General features: G+C 30.9%; 1 protein-coding gene across 5 annotated transcripts in view; it reads left to right on the forward strand.

The window, feature by feature from the left end:
• The window catches only part of LOC143232142 (ubiquitin carboxyl-terminal hydrolase CYLD-like), an 89,933-nt gene that overhangs the window by 19,122 nt on the left and 58,075 nt on the right, over window positions 1-12,736 (forward strand). For all 5 annotated transcript variants that reach the window (XM_076467237.1, XM_076467238.1, XM_076467236.1 and 2 more), the window contains one exon: window positions 3,557-3,689. In XM_076467237.1, the coding sequence (XP_076323352.1) occupies window positions 3,557-3,689 (133 nt within the window). The remainder of the gene's footprint in view (window positions 1-3,556; window positions 3,690-12,736) is intronic.

The raw sequence follows: 12,736 nt of genomic DNA on the forward strand, positions 1-12,736 counted from the left end.
ATATTTGTGTAGGATGATTTATGTAACATAGTTGAAAACTGTGAATGAAGCATAAATAGCAGTGTTTTAAACAATATTACATTTCTCTTTGGTAAAAAAAATAATTATCATTAAAAGAAACAGTTTTTCTATATAAAAAAATGTAAATATTAAGCAGAGCTTAGAGATCATCTTGTTTAATTTATATAATCGATTATCCATCAACATTGATAAAGGACATGTATAATAACTGATTAATGATGACTATGATTAAAGTGAGTGATATTATGAATATAATAAAATAGTGCTTTTGATTATAAGTGTTTTCAATTATTCAAACTATCTAGTAATTGAAATTAAAATTGAATAAATTAATGGTAAGAATATGACTAATTAAAATTAATGTTTCCAGTTATTACAGTTTTTGGACTATTTAACTATCCAATAACTGAAAATACAATTAACTCAATGTTGCAGAAAATAATAAATTAATTACAATAAGTGTTTCCAATTATTATTTCTTTCATTTATTTCAAGTAACCAGTAACCAAAATTTTGCCATAATGGTTTTGCATTATAATGTTTGGTTAATTCAGTTTTATTCAGCTGACTTGATCATTGTCATAACTAAGGAAAATAATCAACTAATCAGAATTAGTTTCAAATTATTACTACTTGTGATACGGTATATTACCTCTTCTCATATGAATAGCTATTATCTTTTATTGCTGCTTTCTATGTGAAAAGAAAATTTTTGTTCATGTGACAAACCTTCCACACATTTGGAATTGACTGATTACAGTGCATCTTGCATGCAAATCATCATGTCATAACCCTCCACCAATAAGAGTGCAACATACTCTCATGAGGCATGTGTCTCTATGTGTTGAATCCTACTGAACTATCACTTTGAGTTTGGCAGTAATTGTGTTGTTACATCGAGTTTGTGCTCTGTTCGAGTATTGTATTTTAATTGTTTTTTACTGTATCTTTGTATTAATTTCTCTCAAAACGTTTACTCTTTATTATACAATAGTGATAAACTTGATGAGTCATTCCAAAGCTGAATTACTTTATATTTCTACCAGGTTATGAAACTTGTTACTTCATTATAAAACGTTTTTGTTTCTGCCAATACAGTTGTGTTTGCATATTCATTTTGCATCGTGAATTATGCATTACCACTTTTGAGATTATATGTACCTGTTAGCACATTTGCACAGGCTTCAGGCCATGGTACTCCCCATAAAAGTTTTTGGCTTTACTTTTATTGGAGATTGATCACCTAATGAACTGACCTTTATTGGGTCTTTCCTGAAGTTTAGGGGGCTCACACATTTTAACATACATTCCACTGACTTTGGAAAGATAAGATGTTTTATTGTTATGGTTTGTGAGTAATTTTATTTTTAATATTATTTGCTGTAGTTATTTAATTTCTGTAAAAATTTTCATCAAATTGGTTGATATTCATAGTTCATGAAAGAAAATAAGTTAGTTGTTTCCTTTCTCCTGTACAACTGATACTAGGGGTCTTTGTGATTTTAGGATTACCTGTCAATCATTTGTTTAACTATATTGTTTTTCTTCCATACTTAATAAATTATTAATATGTTAATAAAAACAAATTATATACACACACGTGCACGCACTTATACTTGATATACATAAATGATGATAAACTATTTAGTTAAGAATAGAGCAGTGGTGTTCTGCTGGTGTAGATAACAGGATGTCCACTGGTATTTAACATTGGAGTGAGTAATCAAAATTGCAGTTCACTCTTTTGATTGAGATCCCTCATTCTAATCCCACATGGAATTTGGTTTTATAGCTGAACCAATCAGCATAAGTCCTCATGCATGTATTACAGATGTCTCTTTTCCGTCACTCATTTACATATACTCTTGATACCACATTCATGTTATTGGTCTCAGTTGAGGTACTTGCAGGCTACTTAAAGTTCTTCCCTTTCTGCTATCTCTTGTTGTTATTATTCTGAGGATGTTAACATGCTTGGGGTGGTTCCGGTCATTTTCCTTTTATGTTGGAGAAGGTTTACATTACATAGACATCTTTTTAATGCCAGGTGTTGGATTCTTCTCAGATCGATCAGTCAATTTATTATGTTGCTATTACCTGTCCCACTCCTAGGTGTGGGGGTGGGGCATAAGATTCCCTCTGGTCTCATGAACTTGAGGTGAAGACTGTGTGATTCTCTTTTCCACTCACCACACGGATGTCAGTTCCAGGTGGTTGGATGTTTGATTGTTGTTGACTTATTGATGATATAATTTTCATCCTACACACACATGAATGTCAGTTCCTGAGTGCCTGGATATAGATGTCTTACTGTGTACAATCTATTGCAACCTAGCTACTACTTATAAAATAAAATGTTTTATGAAAATTGCTTTAAAATCCATATTTGACAAGAATTTGCAATATGCATTGAATTATGTTCAGATTAAAGCCTTGTTAATTCTCATTTTTCTTGTAAACAGTTTAATGATGTGTATAAAAATTGCAAGTAAAATTTAAACATTCACTTCTTTAAGTTATAAGCTTTACAACAACAAAAATTGATATTTGTTTTGGGCTTGACAGTTTTGACTCATTCACGTAAAGAAATCATAAATTTAAGAGCATGGTTGTTTTATTTAGAAACATATGCAGTCAAAAATAAAATGCACAACATGGTTAAATATTTGGTTGTCTTGGAGTGAGAAAGCTCTATTTTATTACATTTCTTTATTCTACTGTAAAAAAATTATCAGTATGTAACTTGTACATATATGTACCATATTGCTGCTAATTAACATCCTGAGGTGTTGGAACTGCATTAGGGTGTGTATACTAATTACAGTATTTGTGCAGTTCTAAATTCTCTTTACCCTATGTTATTTGTTGATTTCAGTGCTAATAAGTGTCTCTGGATGTATGCATGTGAGTTTGTTTTACTTTCCCTTTTTTTCAAATCAAAATTGCAATAATAGAAGTAGATTATATGTTGAATTACTAGTTCTCTTACACAAAATAAATGTTATAAAACTACTTGGGAGGGGATAATTAGAAAGAGGGTGTTAATTAGGAGCAATAAGGTATACATAGTACTTACAAGTTCAGCAGTTATTTTGCCACATTTAAACTTCAGTTATATTTAGCATAACTAAATTATTTCCTTCTTTTTTTTTCTATGATAATAAAAACTAAATTTGTTGCAGCACAACTTTAGTCAACATGAATTAAAAACAAAACTTTCATTTGTAGGAATTGAAAGCTTTTGAAACATGAACAGTAAAGCAATAAACCTGAAAAGTTTATTAATTATTCTGCATTTTAATTACAAATATCAAAATTAATACATGAATATTTTGATGTCTTATTTTATAAAGAACAGTATATTTTTTTCATTCATTTGAGTTTTGTTTTTGTTTAGTAAATATACAATGTAACAATCTTAGCCTTTTTTGTTTTCCTTTTATGTATTTCTGTAAACTAATATGTGTAGTGCTGATGTACACACAAAATGTTTATTACAGTTTTATATTTTTTATTATTATTTTACTTCCAACAGGATAACCCAATTGGAACAGGCACTGGAAAGTACAATGATCATGAACTGTTTCATACAAAACTCAGTCATGCTTCATTAGTTCCTATTATTGGACTAATGAAGGCTGAAGACTTTTTAGTGGACAGTAATTCAGGTAAATCTGTTCACATACTGAAGTGGTATGTTGGATCTGAAATTAAAAGGGCCTGAATGTTTTCAGTTTTGAATTTCTATGATATATTACAACTAATTGTAAAATAAATTTAGAAAAAAAAGTTGAAAAATGCTCTTAAATGAAGACAGTATTGTGTTACCAATAAGTGGCAAAAATGACTTTAAATGCATACACCAAAAATATGGAAACCAGCTTCCCATAGCACTATTTTGGTATTAAGGGCATTTGAATGCAGTCAGAAGAGTACTTTTGATTAATGTTGAGGCTCTACTGTATGTATATTATCCTGTTTAAAAAAAAAAAGGGGGTGTATCCTGCTTTATTTAGGTATCTTAAGTAACTTAATTGTCATATCAGTGTCAAGAAATTGGAATTTCAAAACTGGAGTATATCTACTTGCTCACAAACAACTGAGTATTTCCCAATATTCCCTGATCCAAGTAATGGTTCTTGTTCCTCTAAGGCAGGGGTTCCCAACCAGTGGGTCAGGGGAGTCAAAGCCTTAGTAGGGATAACATTAATTTTATTTCATGAATTACATTTTAAGCCTTGCCAAAAGGTTGGGGAGTCTAAGGAAACATAGCCTTGTTAGAAGTAGCTTGGGATAACATTAATTTTATTTCATCAATTACATTTTCATGTAGTATTTGGGTGCTTTCTATGGTTAGTGCCAAAAGGTTGGGAACCCAAATGTTGCTCTAAGGGAAGGAGATAACATTAATTTTATTTCATCAATTACATTTTCATGTCGCGAGTGCCAAAAGGTTGGGAACCCTGTGATTACTAGTATGGTTCCTCAGTATCAAATAACTGAAACTTAGTTAATTTTTTCAATCCAGTATTCACTATAACATTTCTGCCAAGTACTTTGTAAACAAGGATTGTGATATCTATGGCTTATATATATAATTGAACTCCTTTCTGCCATACAACTGGTAATGTTCCAGATTTCATGCCTAACAACCTCAGCTGATCTAGCTATTTTGCTTGAGTGACTAACAGCCTCAGCTGATCTAGCTATTTCGATTGAGTGACTAACAAAAATATTCAGTAGATATTTTACCATGAAATTCCACTCATTTGTTCAGAAAATAAAGTGAATGGCTCCTTTTTAGCATTCATGTATTGTTGCTATGTTAATTATTGAATTGCCATTACCATCCTAACTGCTTATCAGTTCAGTTCCCACTGTATTTACTTGTAGACTAATATGGCTGATATTCAAAATGATGAATTGTTTTATAATCATTACATCTTCTTCTGACTTATCATGAACAGCAACTGAAGTATTTGAAACATTGTCGTATTCATTACTTAGAATGACATAGTACACTTTATTTCATTCAACTTATCAATCTTGGCCTCTTCTAATGCTCAAATTTAGTTAGGTCAATAAATAACTGGTTAGTTTACAATATAGAGCTAATCATCATCTAACTTATCATTGTTGACCTTTATTTCATGCAAAAACATTAATTGCTTTAACAAACAAACAGTCTCTTTTTGCTATATATGTCAGAACAACCCATAGCCACCAAACCTTTTCTAAACCTTGGAGGACAGCAGAGGTTAATCCCAAAATGTCTTCATAAGTACAGGGTAAAACAATTACCTGTGTGCTAACATAGGTAATTTTAAACAAAGTGTTATATTTCACACTGGAGATACTGTTTATTTGTGTCTGGCTAATCTAGTTTATGAGAAAATTGTAAATATTTTTTTTATTGAGTAACTTAGATATTTGTATTAAATCTTCTCTTGATTGGTTGAAGATAAGTTTAATAATCAATCCTTAGGATGCAAACTTAATATTATGTATCATCTAAGACATTGTACAACTACTGATATTTCTTTTTTAAAAAAATTTAGGTTTATTACTAAATTTATTTTATTATTTTGATTTTAATAACATTTCTTTATTCGGACATAACTTTAAATGTATTCTCAAGGTGGCTGGTATAAGTATAAAATTTTAATTGAAATAAAGTACAGAAAAACATTGCAATCTTCTTACTTGAAGATGATCCATACCAGCTGTCTTGAGAATGTATTTTTACTTCAAGTGCATTTCTTGTTACCACAAATCATGGACATAGCTTTAATTTCAAATTCAAAAGTGATTTTTTTAAACACATTGTATATTTTTTAAACATTATGATAATTACATAGGCACAGAGGAGTAGTGTAATATTTGTTTTCTATACTATTAAGTACATTTTGTATAATTTTAAACAGCTGTAATGGAAAATGAAGGGTAATCAGTTATTATTGACAAATGTTTTGGATCATCTGCATTTATATTTTTATACCACATAATCACACAGAATAATCAACGAATCATATGAATCATGCAATGTAATAGAATGTCATTTTGAATATTTAATTGATGACTTACTGACATGCATAAACAAAATAATTTTATGTATAAATATATTTGTCCATTTTCAGCTATGCTGTGTATTCTCATTTGCACCTTATTTAGTATGTTAAATATAATTATTGACCACTTTATTCCTCTTAGTGCAGACTTGGCTAATTTTAATAATCATGTGATCACTTTGAACATGTTATAGTTTAGCTATTATGAATTTTTAATGTATTAAATGTATCCTCACAAAATTTTGTAGTAGTTCACTAAATAATTTTAATTTAATAAAGTAATACAACAAAGAACATAGAATCTGTGATGATGAGAAAACCCACTTGTCGTGAAAATTGTGTGTAAAAACAGCTGGTATGGGTAGAGAAAGCGCTATGTAGAGTAGCGAAAAACATTTCGACCTTTGGTCATCATCAGGTTCACAAAGAAAGAAAGGGGTAACTGACTTATAGCTGACCATGTGTTTGAAGGCAGTTGTGTAATTGAGTGTAGGAATGTAGAGGGCATGCTTAGATGTTTGATTATATTTATTAATATAAGTACAAAGGTGTTCCTTTGTATTGGTTTATTTTGGGCTTGAGTTGTTGTATAAGTAAGGCTTCTTTAATTTTGTGTTTGTTTATGTTTGTTTCTTTATATAGTATTTGGGTGCTTTCTATGGTTATGTTGTGGCTATTTGATTTGCAGTGTTCGAAAACGTGAAGGTGACCTTTCCTGTTCTTTGAATCTGGTTTCCATTTTTCTACTTGTTTCTCCAATATAAAGTTGTGGCAGTTATCACATTGAATTTTATAAATAATGTTGGTGTTATGTTTGTCAGTGTAGTTTTTACATAGTATAGAGCTTAGTTTTGTGCCTAGTTTTTGAGTAAACTTGGCATTAACTGGAATGTCTTATTTTGTTACTAGTTTTTTGCCAAATGTTTATTATTTTTCTGCTGATATCTGGAATTTACGGTATGCAGTAGTATATGGTTTCATGTTTTTTAAATCGTGGGTATATTTACTTTTGTTAGTTTATTTTGTTTTTTGTCTAGGTGTGTGTAATGTTTTCTACGGTTTGTGGAGGAAACTTATTGATGTTGATGAAGTATTGTTTTATTTTGGCTAATTCATCATTAATTGTATCTGGTGAGCATAGTTTTATGGCTGTGTTTATGTGGTTTCTTAGTATGTTGAGTTTTAGTTTTGTGTCATGTGCTTGAGTCCTAAGGAATGTATACTCCAGTATGGGTGACTTATCAGTGGATTCCTGTTGTAAATTGTGTATAGGTTCTTGTAATTTTGAGGTTAAGAAATGATATTTGATTGCTTTCTTCCTGTTCACATGTGAAGTTAATGTTGGAATGTATAGAGTTAATGTGATTGAAAAAATTAAGTGTGTGTTTTGTAGATGTGAATCCCACAATCATGTTATCTATATATCTGTACTAGTATAGTAGTGGATGTAATGCTGTGTTAATTGCTTGTGTTTCAACTTATGTCATAAAAATATTGGCTAGAACTAGTGATACTAGATTGCCCATGCTTAGGCCGTTTGTTTGCAAAATAAACTAACAAAAGTAAACATACCCACAATTTAAAATCACAAAAGCATATACTGCTGCATACCATATATTCCTGATATCAGCAGAAAAATAATCAACATTTGGCAAAAACTAGTAACAAAATATAACATTCCAGTTAATTTATTCAAAAACCAGGCACAAAACTGAGGTCTATACTATGTAAAAACTACACTGACAAACATAACACCAACATCATTTATTAAATACAATGTGATAACTGCCATGACTTCTATATTGGAGAAACAAGTAGAAAAATGGAAACCAGATTCAAAGAACACAAAAAGTCATCTTCACACATATTTGAACACTGCAGATCAAATAAACACAACATAGCCATAGCAAACACCCAAATACTAAATAAAGAAACAAACATAAACAAATGCAAAATTAAAGAAGCCTTGCTTAAACAACAGCTCAAACCCAAAATAAACCAATACAAAGGAACACCTTTATACTTATATTAATAAATATATCCAACATCTAAGCATGCCCTCTACATTCCTATTCTCCTGATGACTGGAGAAGGTTGAACATTGTTCACTCCTCTGCATAGTACTTTCTCTACCCATACCAGCCGTTTTTACATGTATAAAGAACATAGAATAATAATATGCAAAAAACAGACAATTTCCCATAATTATTACATTTTTTTCTGGCTTTCTATCTCTGCAAAAAGAACCATTCAAACTTCATCCAACTACTCAATAGCATTTCCCTTGTGAAATGAAACATTTTCTCAGAAAATAATGTACATTTTTTGTACAGAAAACAATGTAATATAATATTTCCTTTGATAGGTGAAAATCTGGATTATTGTTGGTTATAACTAATGTTGTCATAAGAGAAAATTACTGACAAATATTATATTACATTGTTTTCTGTACAAAAAATGTACATTATTTTCTGAGAAAATGTTTCATTTCACAAGGGAAATGCTATTGAGTAGTTGGATGAAGTTTGAATGGTTCTTTTTGCAGAGATAGAAAGCCAGAAAAAAATGTAATAATTATAGGAAATTGTCTGTTTTTTGCATATTATTATTTTATGTTCTTTATACATGTAAAAACAGCTGGTATGGGTAGAGAAAGTACTATGCAGAGGAGTGAACAATGTTCAACCTTCTCCAGTCATCAGGAGAATAGGAATGAAGAGGGCATGCTAAGATGTTGGATATATTTATTAATATAAGTATAAAGGTGTTCCTTTGTATTGGTTTATTTTGGGTTTGAGCTGTTGTTTAAGCAAGGCTTCTTTAATTTTGCATTTGTTTATGTTTGTTTCTTTATTTAGTATTTGGGTGTTTGCTATGGCTATGTTGTGTTTATTTGATCTGCAATGTTCAAATATGTGTGAAGATGACTTTTTTATGTTCTTTGAATCTGGTTTCCATTTTTCTACTTGTTTCTCCAATATAGAAGTCATGGCAGTTATCACATTGTATTTAATAAATAATGTTGGTGTTATGTTTGTCAGTGTAGTTTTTACATAGTATAGACCTCAGTTTTGTGCCTGGTTTTTGAATAAATTAACTGGAATGTTATATTTTGTTACTAGTTTTTGCCAAATGTTGATTATTTTTCTGCTGATATCAGGAATATATGGTATGCAGCAGTATATGCTTTTGTGATTTTTTAAATTGTGGGGTATGTTTACTTTTGTTAGTTTATTTTGCAAACAAACGGCCTAAGCATGGGCAATCTAGTATCACTAGTTCTAGCCAATATTTTTATGACATAAGTTGAAACACAAGCAATTAACACAGCATTACATCTACTACTATACTAGTACAGATATATAGATAACACGATTGTGGGATTCACATCTACAAAACACACACAAATCCTGAAAGAGAAATGTGACAGGTGGACTTAGTGGGAGGGGTGTGACATTGTATTTCCTGTAACAAAATAAGATTGAAGGCTATTACAAGCTTGCTTTTTCTGAGTAATGACAATATTGTAATGAATAATTTATGTTAAATTTCATACTTAGTGGAAGTGTGGTTATTAAATTAGAGAAAAGGGGATGATTAGAGACCAATTTTTTAAGCTCTTGAATGATACTATATACATGTAATATTATGATGCAATACACTGCTAGATTCACTAAATTTTAAACAAGGTATATGATTCTCTTTATATTTCATGTCAGTCAGATATTGTGGAATAGTATAAGCAATGTTTTTTATTTTTGTTTGTTTCTATACTCCTAAATTTGCCTGCAATTTATCCATGTATTTTTCCAGTATTACAATAGTGGTCAAAAACTCTTCAAAACCACCATAAAATGTTATTGACAAGACAATGTCAAGGAAAAGTACAATGACTTGTAGGTACAATGTAAGATCTTAAATCACAATTATTAACACTATGGGTATAATAGAATTTTATAGTAATTTGTCAACTATACTTAAGACCTAGAGTTCAAACATGTACCTGCAATAAGGCTTAGTCCTTCTGAGACATGTGTTGAACCTGATAATTATCTTTATAGCTTTATGCAATATCATTTCTTAAATTATCCACAATGTAAAATGTGACCAATATTTTGTGTACTGTTTTAAATAAATGGATCTCCAAATAAGTATAAATCTTCATAGGCAATTTTAATAGCATTTCTAAAGCCAGTAGCATAAGTAAAATTGGCATTATGTACAGAATGAACATTCACTTTAGTAACGATAAACCAACCAATATCAGTGTCATGTTTTAAAATCAAAGTTAACTTCAATGACAATAAACTCACCAATATTGGTGTTATGTGCAGAAACCATATCCACTTCACTAATAATTAACCCACCGTTATCAACATCATAATGTACAGAACCAACATCCATTTCAGTAACAAAGAACCTGTCAGCATCAACATCATGATGTATAGAATTTGCATACACAGTACTAATAAAAAATATGACCAGCAGAAAAGCCAAACTTTCCAAGACAGTTGTAAAACTCTCTTCTCCTGGGTTGAATAGTTATAATACAAATAACATAATTTGCCAGGTATGTATATAAGCCATGCAAAGTAGTCACTTACTTCTATCACAGCATTTCTTAGTTTCCATGTCTTCGTGATTAGTAGGACAGAATGGTTTTGAAAGGAGAAAGGGTGGTCTAATAAAGGATTACAAAAGTTGGAGTCATAGAACAACTACAAAGATCAGTATCAAAACACAAGATGCAATGATAAAGTATGTTAGCAAAAAAGAAGATGGAAGGCAAATAAGAAAACATTTGAAGTGATTTCTGATGCTATTATAAGGGAGAGCAAGGTTTGGTATACTGTATGAATAACTTTATGCAATTGTTGAAGGTGGAACCAAAATACAACCCTCAGTTTAATGCTTTTTTTCATATGTTTAAAGTAAACTCATAGCTCATAATGTACTGGATTATTTTGTGAAAGCTGTTAACAACAACTGTTTTCTTGGCATCATTTGTGATAAAGTGCATATTAGGTACAATTAAATTTGTGTGTGAGATATGTCAATGATGGTTTAAATATATATATGAGAAAAATTATTATCATATAGGTGAGTTATTAATCAAACTGTGATAAAGTGCATATTAGGTACAATTAAATTTGTGTGTGAGATATGTCAATGATGGTTTAAATATATATATGAGAAAAATTATTATCATATAGGTGAGTTATTAATCAAACTCGTGCAGACTTATGATGGATTCAGTGCAATATAGAGCTGAAAATGTGGAGTAGCAACACAAATTTTAAATGAAAATCCAAAATACACTTTCAGCTACTGCTCTGGTCATGAATTGAATTTGGTAATCCAAGATACTGTACATTGTCATTTGTACTTGGTTAAATCACAAGAAGTTCAACAGGTGGTCTCATTTGTTAAATACTCCATTCATAGAAAGCATCATATGTTGCCTTTAGAATGGATGATACCTCTTCTGCCACTGTATGACCTCTGTATTCAACACACTTGGTTTGATGAAGGAATGCTGTGATATCATTTGTAGATCAATGTAGCAATTTGTTGGCTTGGCTAGAGGAAACCTTTAACGATAGTGCATTGTCATCAGAGGTGTACATGCAAGCTTATCGGTTTATTAATAGATGCAGAAATTCAGAGTGTTTTTTTTTGGTCTGAAGCTGTTGGAAAAACTGTTTACGATAACTCAGCCAGTGCATATTCTAATACAGTCATCTATAGTTTTAGTGCAGTTTCTCCACTCAAAACTTGAAAGCCTGGCCTCTCTTCTGCAGGATGCTAATGATACTGGCATTACAACACAGTTTTACAAATCTGTTTTATCCACTTCTATAGGCATTGAAGAGCCTGCATTGTATGGAGGTGAAAACTATAGAGGCTAAATGTGAAATTATATAGTGTTTGCAGCTGGCATTGAATAAGTTTCTGGGAGCTATATTACAAATGATTTGCATAAACTAGCAGTAATTGAGAAATCACTATGCAAGCAGTCTATCAACTATTGAGATGACCTGGTGACATTAAAGTCAAAGGGCTGAGTAGGATATGAAATTGAACAAGTGCACAATGTTGTTGCCAAGAACATTCCAGGTTGATCAGATGTTTACATGCATTATATATGTGAAACAATGTGCAAATATCCTGAGTTTAAAGATGTTTGTCCATCAGTTTTTACCCTGTTCAAAGTCTGTATGGTAGTTCAGGTGAAAACATGCGCTGCTGAAAGATTGTTTTCTGTCCAAAGAAAACTGAAATGTTACTTGTACCTCACCATGTTACAGTCTCTCATTAATCATCTTGTTTTTCTCTGTATCCTGAAGAACAGTGTGGATGAATTAGATTTACTGAAAGTTATTAACAAATTTATAAGTCACAGTACAACTCACCTAAATATGTTTACTTCAATAAAAGTTTAATGTATATAAAATATTTCTTTAGTTGATTTCCCAGTTGGAGCAGCATGTTTAGCAGATTTTTCTGAGGTGCAAGGTGCTCCAGTTGAAGTGGTGGGTTTAACTGGTGGTTGGTGTAGTTCTCCATTGGTATGTGTTATTCTCACCTACTTGCCTGCAACTCAAACTTGTAATAGGAAGAATGGAAACAGTGAAAGATGAAATTTA

Source organism: Tachypleus tridentatus, chromosome 11 (genome assembly GCF_004210375.1).
Source record: "Tachypleus tridentatus isolate NWPU-2018 chromosome 11, ASM421037v1, whole genome shotgun sequence".
Classification (NCBI taxonomy): domain Eukaryota; kingdom Metazoa; phylum Arthropoda; class Merostomata; order Xiphosura; family Limulidae; genus Tachypleus; species Tachypleus tridentatus.